At 33.7% G+C, this 19,772-nt stretch overlaps 1 protein-coding gene across 1 annotated transcript in view; it reads left to right on the forward strand.

Annotated features, from left to right (window-relative positions):
* Window positions 1-19,772, forward strand: part of Smp_154020 (putative ankyrin 2,3/unc44) — a gene marked incomplete at its 3' end in the record, with an annotated part of 84,827 nt that overhangs the window by 50,645 nt on the left and 14,410 nt on the right. Inside the window, exons 15-26 of the mRNA XM_018788692.1 lie at window positions 154-471; window positions 638-845; window positions 1,938-2,006; window positions 4,263-4,364; window positions 5,240-5,319; window positions 8,436-8,563; window positions 8,598-8,783; window positions 10,539-10,729; window positions 12,557-12,771; window positions 12,902-13,200; window positions 17,282-17,615; window positions 19,221-19,530. Coding sequence (XP_018654209.1) covers window positions 154-471; window positions 638-845; window positions 1,938-2,006; window positions 4,263-4,364; window positions 5,240-5,319; window positions 8,436-8,563; window positions 8,598-8,783; window positions 10,539-10,729; window positions 12,557-12,771; window positions 12,902-13,200; window positions 17,282-17,615; window positions 19,221-19,530 — 2,440 coding nt within the window. The remainder of the gene's footprint in view (window positions 1-153; window positions 472-637; window positions 846-1,937; window positions 2,007-4,262; window positions 4,365-5,239; window positions 5,320-8,435; window positions 8,564-8,597; window positions 8,784-10,538; window positions 10,730-12,556; window positions 12,772-12,901; window positions 13,201-17,281; window positions 17,616-19,220; window positions 19,531-19,772) is intronic.

Consider the following 19,772-nt stretch of genomic DNA (forward strand, 5'->3'; position numbering starts at 1 on the left):
TGCTCGCTTTATTTATATTCTGTTTTACCCGTTTTTTAACAGAGATTAGCTCAAGAGATTGATCGCTAAGGTGATTATATACTTAGATCCATGAACTGAAATTCCTTATTTCTTTATTTCATTCTATATACTTACAATATATCACTTTTATAGGACGGTTTAACACCACTACATTTGGCGGTACAAGAAGACAAAGTTAGTGTAGCTGAATATTTATTAAGTTCAGGTGCGTCCATTAATACGAAAACATTGAAAGCTGGATTTACACCGCTACATTCATCTGCTTATAGGGGACAGCTCGCCTCTGTTCGTTTACTTCTATCATGTGTCCCTGAACATGAACTTCAGCAAGTTATAAACAGTCGCACTCATATGGGTTCAACTCCACTGCATTTGGCAGCACAACAAGGTCATCTACAAGTAGCTCTAAAACTGATTCAAATGGGAGCTGATCCAAACATTTGTAATAAGGTAATTTGAAAAGAATCTTTTTATCACACTAATTATAACTTGAATGTTTATACTCTCCTGTGAACACTATTTCTTTAGGTCAAGCGTATGTCTAGTAACAGTTTTGTTGATAATGTTTAATTGTAAATAATGCTCGGCGAAATTTTCATAACTTTTAATTTTTTAGCAAGGATGGACAGCAGCAAAATTAGCTCATAAGCAACATTACTTGAACTTGTTCGAATTGTTGCAATCGATTACAACTAATGGCGGTGATGGGAGTTTACCTAGTTCAAATGGAATAGATGATAATGTAAATCTAATCAATGGTGTAATGCCCTTAGAAAAAGCGGAATATATGACCGATCATATGATTTCAGATAGTGAAGATGAAGGTAGTGAGATTTTTAACTTTTTAAATATAAACCTGAATCATTTGTCAAATAAAGTATTAAATTACTGTACAAAATATACTGCTCTATTTAGTTTCATTCAGCAGTAGTTATGTAACCACCTTAAACACTATGTCAAAATAACTAATTATTACACATTCACGGACAAGGTTTCTTCAAAACTCAAATATATTATTAGTATAATAGCCACACTACCATTATGGCATTCTACATAAATATTTCAGCTCATGTTAGCAAGAGGTTTAAACCCGTATGGAGCATGTCCCTTCTGAACACAAATTTATACTTACTTATACTTATTCGTTAAATAAAAAGTTTTTTAACACTAACGATTCTAATTTTCACCAGGAAAATAGATCCAGAATCCTAGAAAAACTCTTATGCAGTCATGGATCGGTAGTAATAGTTTCCACTCATATCACTAATGATAGTTTCAGTATCAATTCATACTGTTAAAGGAAATGTTTAACCTAGTGAGAAAATAGCAAGTTAGACGATTAAGCGGAATAATTTATGCTTAAAAAGTATATTAGTCGATATTAGCACTTGCAGGGCGAAACTTTTCTATTCCTCTTTCTATGGGACATTTACTCGAGACAAAAGGATTCAGATCATTCGTTACTATTTATTGTGACTGATGTGGTTTCTTTGTTTATTTTCTTCGTCATTACAGAGAATAGGATATTATTTACTAACTGAGAAACGTGTCCTAAAAGCCTGATACTAGTAAGAACCGTAATTCAGTATCTGAAGTAAAATTCAGTTGAATGTAGTAAAACACAGATTTTTCTTCCCAATGAAATGAACTCTATTTGATTTAACAAAGATTCACGTTTTGAAAATGGGACATCGTTTTGAGAGTATCTCATAGTATTAGTCCATAACATTGTTTACATAAGATAAATTAATACTAATACTCATAGGTAACCTTACACATAATGAATATTTTCAGAAACTATAATAAACGATCATAGTAACCGCATAAGAGATACATTTTTCTATGTGAATGTCTTAATGTATAAGTGTTGTAATTAATAAATGTTGTTTTGATGGTATTTTTGTATTAATATACAGCCGAACTTTTATCTACACCAGCAATGTTTCGATATCCCAAACAATGTAAAGGAAATTTTGATGAAACAGGTAGGAGTATTACACCGAATACATTTGCCCTACGTATAAATGTTTGAGTTTAGAGGGTTTTATTTATGATTATTGTTCATTCCAATCACCTTTCTAAATTTCTCCATTTGATTAATTTCTAATCAAGTTTAAAACCTTGGTAACCAAAATTCATAATGTTGTCAACTACACTAGACATTTTTAGTGTACTTAAAATGTGAACAAGTAATTGTAGAATGTTGGTAGTCACCCAGTGAATTATTTATAGCATCGGTAAAGATAATAGATTTTAAAAATGTCCATTACATTTAAATACATTAATAAATAAACTAAGAATATACTTTTTAATCCTACAGTCACAATTTCAAATCATGGTAAAGAATATTATTAGTTGAGGTCAAACTCATTTTCATTAGCAGGTTATACATGTAAGCAAAGTAGGTGTGCTAAAGTTTGGTAGATATTGTGATGATAAGTATGTGTTGATTGCTTCATTCAGGCCTCTGATCAACACGTTTTCGATCAGAAGTCATACAATGTATAAAATGATATGAATTATGAAAGACAATTAAAATAGGGGGGATGATGAGTAAATGGTTCATATGTGTAACTGTCATATCATAGTGAAGACATAAGTACGGGTAACTTCCGGGATCTATTAATAGACTATCATTCTATATATATATATATATATATATATATATATATATATTCTTATTGCATAACCATTCAGTAATTAGATTGTATGTATCTATATTCATTTTATCATAAGTTTCGTGGAACAACCTCTCATACTACTTTTTGCCTGTTCCATTGACAGCCAGAAATAAACGGAGACAAAGTCTCCCTGAATAGACCCTAGTTAGCATGATACTTCCATTTGAGGTTCTCTGTTGATCACTCACAATTATCAATTATATTAAATGTCTATTAAGTTCCACGGTTTATGATCAGTCATAGGTCTCAGACTTTTATTATTTTATACTGTAAATTGTTCTTGCTGTTGCTTAACTTAGATGTTGTGCGAAAGATAAAAAGTTGTCATACATTTATTCCGCTGTATGTTTATTGTTGAGAATGAAACTGGTTACAATCAGGTTCATATGATATATTATGTCATCAACTTGAGTATATGAAAACGCGTATTGATAGGTGGAAAAAAGGATATTAAATAAAGTAGTGATTAATAATTTGGAATTCATCCTAATGTAAAAAATAATTCATCAAAACAGAATACTGTCCAAATAATTAATCAGACTACTTGAATTGAGACGAAATATTAGTTTTCCTCTCAAATTCATTATGATCTACATATAATGTCGGATTCAAGTAGATACCTCTTGATCACTATAACAATGCACTCAAAACTTAGTTTCATCAAATGAGTACGAATGCACAGTTTAATTCATACAAAACTTGAGCATCAAAACTACGGCTTAATTATTGGTTAAATTTTGTGGTAGGTCAACCACATTACCATCTTGCCCATGTACAAAGTTTCAAGAAAATAGTTATTCTTGACAGACTGGTGATACTGGTATCTGCTTACGCTTAAAATCTAACGTATTCATCTAAAAGTAGTTCCACAGTTAAGGAAAAAGTCAAGCAGTTATTAGCTTATTACCCTTAGAATATGAGCAATAATCAGCGCATATTTCAGAGCCTTAAATTATTTTTATTCTCATTTACTGCTGTTCATTTACATGTGTCTATAACTTAACACTCAAAACATTTACCACACGATTGCCGGTTGGATGTATGCTAACAGATAGGTGTTGCTTTACATCCAAACATTCATAGTTAATCACATTAATGTCCTAAATAAGTGCTTCCTTATCATACTATCGCTGGTGGACACACGACTTAAAATAGACCAAAGTTTCACTTTATGCACCCTAATTACAGCACTTTAAAAGTTAGGCCAAATTAACTTGAAGAAACAAGCGAAGGTAAATTTAGGCGTAGACAAATTTTGTTTTCTGAACGTGATATAATTTTATCGATAAATTGAACTATTTACATAAATTAATTAGCTACAGTCTCATTTCCCCAACACTTATACCGTAATACAGAACCCCTTCCTCAAAACCATTTTTGAAATAACGTTGCGAAAACGACTGCTGTTTTAAAATTTTGTGCAAACTTTTGTTTATCCGCTTTTCCTCTTCATGCAACTGCTCAAATATATCTTCTCTGATCACGAATCTGGTCTGTTATTATAATAACACTGCTATTGTTTGTATCGTAAACCGAATACAATCCACTTCACCAAACCAGGAGACAACGATATGACATCAATTCCAAGTACACCAACTATGGATAATAAACTCATATCAGTCCGCCCAACAACACTGCATATTCCTGAATATCATTTAACTGGTGAGCAGCATAGTTTTAAATATACCGAGTGCATATTTCGTATATTAGTTTACTGTGAATAATATAGTGGTTTTCACAAGAATTTGTTTCATATAGTGGCGAATGAGATATCAATTAGGGGGATGCTTAAAAATATGTCAGTTGTTTTCAAACGTTATTAGCAAATCCTTCATTTGTAGCAAGACCCATGATTCATAGTAGAACAATTGAGGATTTGTTTTTGTTTTTCTAAACGGGAACATACTTGGGACTTTGGTGTCTAGTGACAAGTGGTGGACAATTTTGACGAAAATGAAATTTGCATACCTGGCGGTTCTTCATGAATTATTGTGAATAAGGTCATGATTTGTAAGGCGATTAAACAAATCCGCTTGATCATTCCCGTATATTGTATTGTTAGCTTATTAAAGTGGACACATTGTTCCGTTTGGAGTCGCGACTTTATGAGCACGTTGCCATGAGCCAAAATTAACACTGCTCGGTAAAATATATGAACAATAAGCATATACACAGAGTCCAACTAATTTTACGCAAAATCAACCTTTAACTATGTTTGATACTTGCAGATGTTTTTTAAACCTACTTATTTAACGGCCCCATATAATTTTATCATAGATAAACGTAATTAATTCATGATTTCTATTGGCTATTTAAATAATAATCATTCTTTACAAGGGTCTACAAATTAGTGATGCTGGCAACTCTAGTTTCTCAATGTTTGGACAAATAGGCAGAGACTTCCATTCATTCAAGTTAAACTTATCAACGAAGATAAATTCCTGAACTCCTTAATTATGATGTTAATCAAACATTGTTGATTGTTTAACTACTTTCCTTCTAATCAGTTTTCTGTTTTATCATTTACTTATTTTAAGCCTTAGGGGGTGAAACTCTTTGCTCCAGTCTTCATGAAAGTATGACCGAGGAACGCGTGAAGCTGATGCTCAATGGAAAAGTATGTGTGTTTCTAATAATATTGCTTGATTTACTGATGCTCAAGAGGAAATCCTATTACAGCGTTATATAAGGCATTGTTTAGCTCTATAGAAAAAACAAGTTCATCATTAGGGTTCATAGATATTTTTGGCTTTTTATTAACTTGAACAAGAATCGTCGCCATTATACCTAAATGACACGAGATTACACGCCGCTTTTAATTACATTTAATGGAATAGTGAATTAGATTCATGTTACTAGTCTGCGCTCCTGCGCTCGACTTCATTCTTACTATATATTAAATATCCATCTGTCTCCAAATTCCTTTCAAAATTAAGTCTTTCACTTCAGTCGTTATATAATAATAATTGAGTGAAATTCGATAAACAAATAAATCCCATCAGACTCAAACTTTGAATATCGTCCAATTTACGTCAATGTAGTAAGTGTAAAATCTTTGAAAATACAAAACATCTGTTCAGAATAAAAATAACGCTTAAAAGTTAAATTTTACTAAGAATTATAAAATGAACAACTAAAAGAAAGAATAGATACTTCTGTTCTTAAAATCAAAGAGGGTAGGCATTTAAAAACACTCATAGTTTTAATATCTGTTATCATTTACTTACCCTAAACTCTCAGCTACCAATTAAATGGTCCATTAAAAATTTGGTAGAATACTTCTCAATGTGACATAATAGTTGGATATATGTAGGTACATCCTTCCTATACACTTCGTCTACAATTTATGTCTATCAATTTTGATACAAATAGAAATTCTTTGAGTAAATATCTTGATCGTAAAAACAATCCTTACAGTATTATTCAGCAGAAATACTAGCCTAATGGGGTCACTAAAACGAAAGGTCATTTTTCCTAGTCAAATGGTAGTACTGAATATGATGATAACAACACTGAAACCGTGGATATGGATGTATAACCATTGGATTGCGTGCAATAAACAGACGAGAGACTACACTACTAGACAGCTGAATTACTATAGATACCTCTTGTTCAACGTGTATTAGCTATCAAAGGGCTTATTTATATTATTGATAGAGTGGACCAGCTTATGATCGTTTGTAGTTCTTTCTGTATGTAATTCGTTCGCTGCTCTTCATCACATCCTACCATTAAACCAAAAGGGGGAAGATAGATGATACTAACAACTAGTTAATCTCGAAAATTAAAGGTTATACTGACTTTATAACCTCAGACATTAGTTTTTGACCTAGAATGTGATTACGCCGCTCAGTAACATGAAATGAAGAGTGAAATTAGGACGAAACTTTCGTCTTGCATCTCACAATTAATCCTCAACTTCGGAAACTATTACAGTGTACTTCAGAAAAGTTTCAAGAACAATGTATAAAACGTTCACAAGTTAACATAGGTCAACGAATTCTATCCTCTTAACACTTCATTAATATATAGTAATCAGAACATGTGAACATTTCACATTCGGTTTACAACCAGTTATAAGCATTCATAACAGATGACTGTAGACAAATATCAGGTTAATGACAAGTTTCCATGTTAGTGTAAGTTTCTTAATCTAGAATGATTTAAATATTAAACCTATTATTGATTTTAATTGAAATAATGAACCGACCAATGTCAGATCACAATTGAAAACCTGAAATCACTGGGTGGGCGTTTCATTCTAATATGGGGTTGCTCAGCAGTGCACATCCACGACCAACCTTTCAATTTAACGGTGTCAATTTCTAACTTCAACCAATCCACGACATTGCTCGAATATCTGTTATCTTTTAGGAGTACCTAGCTCATACCCAACACGGTTTAGCACCATTGGTCACCGCTTCTCACCAGGACTCCGGACATTGTCCCTCAAAGCTAGTGACTGGTGGGTAGATGGTAACTGTCAATTTGGGAGGTTGTCGATTCTCATTGAAATCAGGAAGTCGTGGATGCATATACTATAAGGAAACGGCTGTACTTCCAGATGTCTAGTGATGGTCTAACGGAGATCAATTTGTGATTTTAATGAAATTCAACAATCTCGACGACTACATTGAGTATTATTGATTTGTTGAAGTATTCAGACATTATTCATTTTTCGAAAATTTAAAACAATTCACCCCTTTAATTAGGAATAATATATTTGTAAAATCTCAGCGAATGAATTTGTAGTAAATCCAACGTTTTGCCTGGCAATCTGGTCCAAGCTTTTTCAAGGAATTATTATTCACCCCTTTGATAAACTTTGTCAGTGCAATGAGAAGAGGAAGGTTATCAGGATTATGCGATATATTTACGCAATATATTTCGGAAAGTCTGATGATATATATACCTGTTAAGACATTACACATGAAATAATAAAAAAAACTAGACAGGTTAGAAGGTAAGAGGAGAAATTTGAGACTATAATTTATGGGCAATGCTTAAGTGACCTTGGGAATGTCCACCTATTTACTAGGGGTGAAAGAGGTTCATAAATTAGTGTGAGAAATTAGGATTGGAATTTAGAATTGGAAGTGGGGGTTAACAATTAGAATAAGGATTTTCATAATGAACCAATATCAGCAGTAATGCCAAGATGAATTTCGCGCCAAAATTCAAAACCTGTTATTTTAAATCTGATTTGTTCGTCCATAAACTATAGTCTTGCCAGGAAATAAAGATAATGATAAGATGCACAATGTGAAAATCAACGTGAATGTCAGTATTACCAGGGTTGGTTAAAAGTAAGAACAGATCGTTTCTGAACACGTAAGATGATTTCAGTTTTCGCATAGCCAAGGCTTCAATAAACCTTAAAATACTCCCTTCAAAACTTTTACGTAATACTACAAAGGCTGACTTGATATCAACCTTATGACCGGTCTTAACTGAATGTTTCGTAAGGGAGGAAGATATTTGTCTATCCTGTGATCTTATCTGATCATTGGAATTTATTTAATTTGTAGCCAATTAAGTGTGTGTTTAGCCACTGTTGCTAGCAGATAACGATTGCTCTTTTTTGTCTATGTATGTATTTCACAAATTTATCACATAATTCTGATATTCTTCGTTTTTTTCATAACATTGTTCAAATACCATAGTCTTTCTAACTTTCTAACTAAATGTTACGAAAATATGCATCCATTTTGTGTTCTCTCTCTATATATATAGGAGGATCCAGTTACAACTTCACAACAGCCAGTTCAGATGGCTATTACTGCACCGTCACCTGCTGCTCTATCAGAATGGGATTTTGATGTAGATAATGTTCATTCGACGAAGAATTTAGTTAAGTCGGGGTATGTTCCTATACGTCTATCTCTAATTTGAAAGGTTTCTTATCTCTTTTATCATCGATGCTCGAGGTGGTCTAGTCGAAGCTCAAAGACGACCTGGTTTACGATTTATTGTACCGCCTAATGCACCTTCTGGACCACTACGTATAATTTGCCGACTACTCCGCCCAGAAACGATTGACAATCCACCAGTTTTTAATGACGGTGATTGTTTAGCCTGTCGGTAAGTTGTTGTAAATTTAAGCCCAACTTTTTATCACGTGATTTATTCACCAATAGAAATACGACTTATCCAATCTTAGCACTACTAAACCAATGACGTTCGACCAGTATGGGCAGTCTAGCGTCCTTATTGGTCCCTTGTCCGCCTAGCCCTTCCAATTGAGTCCAGAACACCGATTACAGCTACTGCTATACGAATCTATGCGAACCATTTATTTCAAACATACTCGGCTTATATACTAGACAGACAGACCGCATCATACCATAAAATAGAAAAAAACATTTGTACAAGACCAAGTCAAATGTGGCTGTGAACGTGGGATACAATAACAATAAACTGAGTATAATTTAGGAACAGTAATTCGTATAATAATAATTCATAGGTCAAAATGAAGCTTGTAATAAGATGAATATAGATATATACAGTCTAATTACAGAATAGTTATGCAAAAAGAATATATATATATATATATATATATATATATATATATATATATATAATGATAGTCTATTAATAGTAATTTATTCTGCACTAGGATATACCATAAGCAATTCGACACTTTCGACTACACAAGTGCGAGACCTCATATTTTAAAAAAGAGAATATTTATTCGTTTTCATTTAGGCCTAAGATACTGAAAATCTGTCTGTTTGTTATTGATAATCTAGTGAAGGACTGATAATCTTATGATTCTTCTGTACCATCAGTTAGAATTTGTGATTGAAAAATATATTGAGCATCACTTAAAAAGAATATTCTTCATTCACAGTCATATATTTTGATATGACGAGCAGGTCTCAACACTTATCCATTGACTTCAAAATAATACAATTCTGTTCGTTCCCAACTGTAACTTACTACTTCTACTTTGAATAGTTATCAGATTCGTCAACAACGACAACGAACGTTTCTTAACTAGAGCGACTACACCAACGAATGCATCACTACCAAAAGCATTCACATGAACTAAAAATCTCCACCATTTCCTGAAAAAAACTATCATTCGTGTTCTTGTTTGACATCATAAGAGCTGTCAGTTTTACATTTTCAAACACAAACATATCCGAACAGGAATAATATATTCAACTCATAACAAAATGGACATCCATTATTGAATATGGTTACAGTTTTCATGTCTTATCTAATTTCCTTGATGAGTATGTCAATAGCACATAATAAAAGTTCAGTGTTTATAGTCTACAAATTGATGTAAATACAGAGACGAACATTGTATAAGGTTTAGAGTGTTTTAATTATGGTCAGAATTAGTAATAGAGACGAATGAAATGAAATCATAATCCCGTTTAGTTTTAATTCCTAAAGCATCATTTCATGTAGGTTTAACAAAAACATAATCTAATTCAAATTTATTTTCTAAGCACTTCATCTTTGACTCCAACGGATACAAATCAACGTATATTTCATGATGATAGGTAGCGTAAGTCATACACATACGTTTTGTTAGAATTAATGGGCGAATTACTTTGAAAATGATTAATTTTGTGTTGATTATATAATGAATTCGTACGGAATATGTCATTATTATTGTTGAAGTACTGTGTAGAAGAACACTGTATTAAATTATGCGATATCTGATAAAAAGATTAAACCAGCCTTCTCTATATGTACTATGTAAGGAATGATACTTCAGTTTGATCATTGTTCTTTCTAGTCTCCCAGATTTACGTTGACCAAGACTCAGTAAAAATGTCCTCTTGATATGGACTGTATACATTAATCCACCTTTTTTTATAGGATTATTGAGATGAATCCAAACCAGATGCGTTTCACTTTACCTATACTTATTGAAGTGCCTCACGTAGCATCTATTAAAGGAAGAGAACGTGAAATTGTAATTGTTAGAAGTGAAACGGGAAATTCATGGAAAGAACACACTTTAGAAGCAAATGAGCAGGCGATAAATGATTCGTTGGGTGATGCATTTGGTAAGCTGTTTGTTTTTCTTTGGTTGGTTAGTTTAATCAATGTATTCCTATCCTTCTGATTTACATTGTATACCGAGTGGGGTTCAATAACATAAGATGGTCGTTATGTATTTACGTTACCTATTTCTCCAGCTGGTTAAAACTTTGATGTAATTTTTGGGAAGTAAACGTATAAAACTGAGATGTCACAACAACAATTTTACTGTTATGTCACCAAATCAAGTTTATCTATCCAATTTCATTATATACGTTCAGCATTACTTCTCCCAGACACTTAATTTGAATAGCAACTAGGGGTTCACTAGTCGATGACTTCAAAGTAGTACATTTTCAGGAGATCTGAAGAGAAAATACGATCCATAGTACGAATTTAGTCTCTACTGCAATTGTGTAGTCATTAGTATAGTGGAAGATAACTCGAATCTATGATAATCGTGGTAAAGACATGGATATTATGAGTTTTTGGGAAGGCAGCTCTTCAAACTTTATGTTTTTCTAATCTCATGGAGTTGTGTGTCTTGAAAACGCTATATAGAACAAGAATGGAAACTGTGACAATATGTTTACCAAGATCATCGGTTCCTGAGATATTCATAAGTTATAACGAATGTTCAAGATTTAGTTTAAAAAATCTTTCTGTACCTAAATATATTAAGAACGTGTTAGTTACTCATATGCAAAATGAAAACTTCTTTACTTTGTCTCAGATGTTTTCAATTTACATTAACTGTCAATGCAAACAACAGTTCGTAATGAACTTTAGTATAGGCTCTGGCTGAATGTCGTGTATTCAGCGGGAATGAAATTTTTAAGGGTTTAAACTTGTATTTTGACGTATCCTTCTCTCCCTTTCCCTTAGATCAATCAAAATGTAGTTTCAAATGTCCGATGAACAGACTACTTCTTGTTCCATAAATAGTGATTTCCCACATTACCCCTGTTTCCTGAAATATTGCCCCAGTCGTGCGATTCTTGATCCCCCAGTGAAGAAAATTCAAGGGTATGATTATCAATATCTCGTAATAAGTGATTGGTTAACTTGTATTTCGAAACGTGTGCTCATGTAATCACGAACATACTGTTTGGTGCCTGCATGGATTTGGTAGTTGACCGTAAATGGCGCACTGTTGTTGTCTGTTGAAATCCGTCTAGAACAAACTGTTTTGATTGGATATCGAAATTTTCATATTTTAACTTCTTTTAAATCTATTAGGAAGTTTCATTGTCATTCAATATAAAATTGTTACTTAAGAAAAAATGACATCAATTTTATTAGGATGCCATATGATATTGGGATGGAAAGTATGGTCAGTATTCTTATTAATCGCGTGTTCACTAAACTTAATGTGTTCCGTGATGTAGACTAAAGTTGCCACTTAACGTGACGAGGGAAAATTGATAAAGATTACCTGTATGTAATTTCCTTGTCATTGGTTAAACCATGTATGTTATTCTAAAATAAACAAGAATATTTGATAACTATTTCTTGGTTACGCTGATAAGCTTTTTGTCAAAAAACAGATTTCTAATTACACCTGAAATCTATTAGAATTTTGAATGGACAAGGAGAAAATTATTTTCCATTTAACTATTTTACTGAATCAATTTAACATCTCATACATGATGGTAAAAATTTCCATAAGCATACGAATAAATCACCGTCATAAGATCATGTAGACGGTGGGATAGTAATCAAGGAGGCTGATCTATTTCTGAAACTAATCTTACCCTACAAGCGAATTTCCTTTCATTTTGCTTACTTTTATAAAGATATAGTAAATATATATATATAATTCTTGATCTCTCTGTGTTTCTTTTGATATTCAGATCATTATGACTTGAATACTTCAAGTCTTAACAAACGCATTCATCGAATTTTGACGTATGACCTTCCACAATATTTCGCGATAATTTCGAGATTTCGTCAAGAGGTTGCTTTCATTGGTTCAGATGGTGGAATTATTAGCTCCACCGTAGCACCACAAGTCCAAGCTGTGTTTCCCCCAGGATCACTTCAAAAAAGAATTAAAGTTGGCTTGCAAGTATGTAATTTAATTAGTTTCATTCTCTGTATTTGAATATTTGTAAATATTACATAGTATAATAGGATTTTATGAAGTACATATTTGTCATAAAAGGTTTTACGACATGGTACTTATATTTATGTTCTAGGCTCAAATTATTCCTGATGATGTCATCAACCGTTTAGCGGATGATCGTGTTTCTGTATCTCCTGTCGTAAGCATTGAGCCAAGACGACGCAAATTTCACAAGCCCATCACACTTACGATACCAGTTCCACGTCATTCAAGCAAAACTGTTCCAGAAAAAACAAACAGCTCATCAAAGATTCGGCTTCTATGTAGTCTATCTGGTGGAGTAAATCCAGCCGTATGGGAAGATATAACTGGTTCAACACCTATGACACATCATAAAAATTGTGTTTCATTTACTACAACTGTTTCTGCCAGGTAAGTTAATTTTTCATTTCATCATATAAATAAATAACAAGTGGACTGATATGAATTTACTAAAACTTCAGATAACTATTTCTTTTAGTGTACTCTTGAATCCTTACATTCCTTGAAAGAATAAACATTTCATTTCATAGGTTAATGAAGCATTAGCAAGGCCTGAAAAACATGAAATAATGGAATTTGGTTTTCTTCTTGGACTATTGATAAAACATACATCCTGGAAAACCATCAAATCTTTTCCATTTGGTAGGACTTAAGGTTCACTCGAATTTATCAAGGATTTACAAAATATTAATTCAGAATGGTATACGGACTCATTAAATTAGTTTTTAAATTCTAAATATACAATTTAATTAGTGAATAATAAAAGTAATAGCACTTGGATGTTATTATAAAAGAAGTACTCTTGTGTACATTGTTATATAAATGATTCATTATGTATAAACACGTTATTCATTTGAAAAACCCTATTCGAAAAAATTGGAGGGAAAAGAGGAAAGATAAAATTATGCAGATATTGTAGTGAACAAAACATGACTAGGGACAATCGAATGTATTTAAGATCAAATTACAGACTATCTCACTAAATTTTGATAACCATAAAGCAAACAGTTAATTTACAAAATAACAACCAATCGTCTCAATCTTCACTATTCCTTCTGTAAATATCAATCCATCTTCTCTAATTTCATTGTTTGTACATTTTCCTACCAATTGCGCTTCATTTCAGTTCTTTCCTTCTCGGTCTTCTACCAAAATACATTCTATGTCTGACCATCACCATATACTACTTATGTGGACAAGAGTAGTCCACACCGCAATATGATATGGTTTTCAATAGTTGTCTAAGATTAGTCCATGATGTGAACTACGTAGGTTGTAAAAATAACTATAATCGTATATGGGAAATAAAGTAGCGGGAAGAGTAGTTATTATAAAATGATGTGAAAATTGGTTACACCTCATGAAATAAGAAAATATAGAATTTCTGTAAAGTAATTTGGCATAAATAAATTTTTCATTTTTACAGTTGCGGTCATCATCAATTGGTTGTATAAATCAAAATTGCGAGCACAATTCATAATTTGAAATGAGAAGTTATCACTATCAAACTACCCCTTGGTATGAGTAACGTTGGTCACAAGCGTAAATCTAAAATTTTAGCGGTTTAATATGCTGATGGAAAACAGTAAAAGATGCAAGGTATAAAATGTACTGCGTGATGCAAATATGATAACTGTCTTCACATTGGTAATAAAAATAGCTGTAGACCTCAAAAGAAACTAGTAAATAAAGTTTAACTTAAATGACAATGTTCATTCTACTTGAATTATCTGTAATCGACTGATCACTGAGTAGTAATAATGTCATGTTCGTCTAGTCGTTTAGTGCTGATCATATTTTGTCGATCAAACTTCAGTGTAGCGGCCAGTTTAAGTGATTCAACATCTCTAAGTCTTTAAGATGGATGTGGATTTATCTCAAAAAGAGATAACTGGAAACATCTCTTTTAAAGCTTTTTAAAGCTATCGTCACATCACGGTACTCGAAAGGTTTTAATTGTAACTTATTGTCCCCTTCATTTTCACGATCATGACTTAAAAATTTTTACAAATTTTCTGACTTTTTTCCTGACATTGAGAAATCAACAACTCACGCTTCTGTAACGTCATTATCAATGGTGAGAGCAGAGATTCATTAACCAAAGAGTCGAGGATAAATGTAATCTAGTTCAACTATCATTAAGTCGTGCAGTGAATTAAGCAATTCAACCGATTTTCTGTAAGATCTTAAACAGTTAACTTGCTACGCTGACAAAACGAAAAATCATGAAAGCCCACTGTTCAAAATCGTCCAAATATCTTTTGATAGTATAACTCTTCAATCTCCAGGATACTGAATTTACTAGAAGAAGAACAAACTGATTAATACTATAACATAAGTTAAAAACCATCTGTATACAATATGAAAGACAGTTTTAAATCTTTTGGTTAGGGAATTAAATTAAACAGAAAGGATGTTATTTCTTGATTCGCTAGCGTCCTTCTACGAGAGACCATTGATATCACATGTAGTCACTCTGATAGGATTGGTTTTCTGGTAAAGAGATCGAAAGAATTACTACCAAAATGAACAAAAAATGTTCAGTTTCAATCTATTGGCAAGTATTGTTGACAAACAGAGAGTGTTACTATGTGCAGTCCACTTACCTACGCCTGTTACCCCCAACTGAACATAGGCCGCCGACCAGCATTCTCCAACCCACTCTGTCCTGGGTCTTCCTTTCTAGTTCTATCCAACTTTTGTTCATTCTTCTCATGTCTGTCACCATTTCTCGGCGTAATGTGTTCTTTGGTCTCCAGGATTCCATGTGGGGGCCTGCCTTGTGACGCAGTTGGTTGCTTCTCTCAATGTGTGTCCAATCTACTTCCAGCGCTTCTTCCTGATTTCTTCCTCCCCTGGAATCTGGTTTGTTGTCTCCCACAGAAGTTGTTGCTGATAGTGTCTGGCCATCGGATCCAAAGTATCTTGCGTAGACAACTGTTAATAAACACTTGTATCTTCTGGATGATGGCTTTCGTAGTTCTCCACGTCTCCACCCCATACAGTAGAACTGTCTTGACATTTGTATTGAAAATTCTGACCTTGGTGTTGGTTGACAATTGTTTTGAGTTGCAGATGTTCTTCAGTTGTAAATATGCTGCTCTTGCTTTGCCGATCCTCGCCCTCACATCTGCATCTGATCCACCGTGTTCATCAATGATGCTGCCCAGGTATGAAAAGGTTTCCACATCCTCCAAAGCTTCTCCGTCAGGTGTAATTTGATTGATGCATGTTATATTGTATCGGAGAGTCTTGCTTTTCCCTTTGTTTATATTGAGACCTACTGCTGCTGCTGCTGCTACACTGGTCGTCTTCTCCTGCATTTGCTGTTGCGTGTGTGATAGAAGAGACAGATCATCTGTTAAGCCTAGATCGTCCAGCTGCATCCTAGCTGTCCACTGTATCCCGTGCTTCCATCCAGATGTTGACGTCTACATGATCCGGTCGATCACCAGGAAAAAGAGAAAGGGTGAGAAAGCAACCCTGCCTGGTACCGATCTTTACCTCAAATGAGTCGGTGAGTTGTCCTCCATAGATGATTTGGCAGTTTAACCTATCATAGGAATTCCGTATGACATTGACTATCTTTCACGCACGCCGTAGTGTCGAAGAAGCCTCCATAGTGTTGTCCAGTCCACACTATCAAATGCTTTCTCGTAGTCAATGAAGTTGATGTAGAGTGATGAGTTCCATTCAATTGATTGTTCCACAATGATCTGTAGTGTTGTTATTTGGTCAGTACACGATCGATCCTTACGGAACCCAGCTTGTTGGTCTCGAAGTTGGGCGTCTACGGAGTCCTTCATTCTGCTTAACAACACTCTCTGCAGTCCACTAGACCTCATATTTCCTGATATTTTTCCGGCACGACTAGAAAACATCTCGCTAAAAGTCATGATAAAACCAACTCCATTGCATTTGCGAAAAGTGGATAAAACTTCCACCATATGTAATAACAGATATTATGCTGATCAGTTACTGGTCTGCTTCTATCCGGCTCACTCAAATTTGAAACTCTCATGCAAGGGCGAAGTACAAAATAAAATTATTTTCCTCAAACTAAAAATAACAAGAAGCGATGACAGTTCGATTCCGCATTCCATCTACCGTAAGACACTCTAGACGGGGAATACTTACATGTTAACAGCTTCTGTCCAATCTTAGAACGTTGTTCCTGAAGATCCTTTCGATAACTGTTTGGAAGATTCAAGACCCAAAATGAAATAAATTCACTTCATCCTACGGTGTTTTTTTTTCAAAAATCAAATAAGTATAAGGGATCTGTGGAGATTATAAAGATTTTATAGTTTAACTCCTATTTGCCGGACTAGAGAAACTGTAATTATTCTTCAGTGCTTTTCATCTTCTTCTGTTTTCCCTAATAGTATAGTACATTGGTGGTCTCTTCAGAAACAAATACCTTGTGTTTCTTAATATTTGCATATCTGCACCTCCTTTTGTTTGGATATAGATTGTGGTTGATGGATTGCCCAACTGATATTCCAGTTACAGAGCTAGCAACTCGCATTTACAATGAAAGCATTGAACCACCAATTTTGGGAAGATTTGTTATTTATGCTCGTCAATCGACCGATCTGGATACAGAAGTCGAACTAGAAACGCTAGACAAATTACAAAAACAACTTCCTCATGCTCAAGATATGAAGAGAAGTATTTCACGCATCAAAAAGTTTTCAACCGAATTTGCTCAAATTAGATGCATCTGCCTGACAGACGACAACAATGATAAAACTCTGGAGTGTTTAGAACATTACTGTCAAGTTGCAATCGGTCCATTTGTTGAGGTAAATAAATAACTTGATGCTAAAATTCCCTAGTTTCTCCTTATAAAAATAGTTATTTGGCAAATATATACATGCTTATTTGAAAATACTTATTTAAATGAATAAAGACAGTCTTGAAGAAACCGAAGATATGTGTCCCGTTTTTTGTTCATCGATTACATAGGGTCTCTTCTACAACGAAGAGCACAATCGTTACAGTCAAACTCTTTGATCAACCGTCACCCAGTAGCTAATGACCTTGATTCAGGCCCATTTATTGTTGATCCTGAAATAAATAATGTTTGTTACTTAACTCATACGCTCCATTTATTCCCTCGGTAATTGAACCCTCCAAAATTGAAGCTAGTAAGTAAATTCTCTGCCTACTGATGAGCGCTTCAAATTTTCGTTTTTCTATATGCCAATTCTGATATTTAACTAAACCGAGATCGTTCAAAATCTAATAAACGAATGTATGAAACTGTTTTAGTTAGCATCAAAACACACCATTTACCATCAGAAAGTAATTTAAAATCTTTACTAATTAGTTAATGGTTCTATAGTGTTTCTTTATTCTATCATTTTAGCTACTCTGATGCCTTAAACTCCTTTTAATTCAACTTGAACCTTTAAATGACAAACATATGTTATAACAATCTGTTGTGATTTTTGCCCGGTTAATTTATCACACGATATGATCACCAATTAGAATACGACTTATACAATCTCAGCACTGTGCCAAACCAATGACATGTGTTGACTGGTTCGAGCAGCCTAGAGACCTTGTTGGTCCATCCCGTCTAACTCTGTTTGTTGAGTCCAGAACACAGCTTCTACTATATGAATCATATATTTCAGATATACTTGGTTTATATACAAGCAAACCAGACCGAACAAGCCATAAAATAAAAAATAACATTTGTACTAGATGAAGCCAAAAAGTGACTGTGATTGTAAGATACTGAAACTAATAAATTGGGTATAACCTAAGAATAGTAAATCGTATAATAATAGTCTATATGTCAAAATAAAGCTTATAATAAGAGGAATATAAATATACATAATCTAGTTATCCAACAGTTATCCAATAAAAATATGTTTAGAATATTAGTACATTAATAGCTCTCAGAAGTTACCCATAATTTAATGTTCCTTAGGATATAACACAATCAGTGTCTGTCCACATTATCACTACGTTTTATCCATTGTTTAAAAAATATCCGGTTCGAAATAAGTACATTTGTGACCCAGTTATCACTGAGCATTCCAAAGCAATAAGTGATCAAACAACCCTAAATGCGGGGTCGTGGATGGCACTGCTGACGAGTTGCATACTAAGACGAAACGGCCGTCCAGTGCTTCCAGGATTCAATTGTGGTCTAACATTGTTCGTTTTATAATTTCAATGAAAATCAACAATGTCCACAACCCTATGCTGAAGAAAGATACCGTCAGCTTTGAGCTTTTGAATTTTAATTTATTTTTTTCACTTGGTATTACACATGGGTTCCTTATGGCATATCAAAAACTGTCCTACTACACTAATATTTCTTTACAACTCTATCGAAATATTGGGAAATTATTTACAATAATGTTTTTTTTTTCTCTTCGTGGTATTCATTTTAGATTCAACAAAACAAGCCTGTCTGGATTGAAATGGTTGGAAATCTGGTACCAGTGTTAAGATCTGATGAACAGCTGAACTTTACCATTCGACCATTCCATGAGAATCGAATTACATTCCCAGTCCGTTTGCGAGACGTATTGAGTCATGAGTCAGATTCGGATACAGTTACTGGAAAAATCGCATTTGTGCGTGAACCACGCAACGCTCAAACAACTTTGGATATGACTAGCGCACAACCGCAACGTCCAATCACTCTATTAGAATTCAAGCTACCAAACCCAGATAGAACAATTGTGATATCTACAAGAGGTAACGTTATTAAGATGAATAGAAGTCAAATTATAATGGTCTACGTGTGTACCGCGTCTACTGACACTTTACTATTATCACATTTGAAGGGTATTTTAAGTGTGAATATTGATAAACACAGTTACTCGTACATTTGATGGCACCACTGTTTAAGATCTTTGGAAAGAAGCAGGAATGATCTTACTTTCCCAAAGGTTTTATGTTCCTTTAGCTGGATAGTTCAGTTAGGAAACCTCCATTAT

The sequence above is a fragment of the Schistosoma mansoni genome, chromosome W, assembly GCF_000237925.1.
Source record: "Schistosoma mansoni strain Puerto Rico chromosome W, complete genome".
Classification (NCBI taxonomy): Eukaryota; Metazoa; Platyhelminthes; class Trematoda; order Strigeidida; family Schistosomatidae; genus Schistosoma; species Schistosoma mansoni.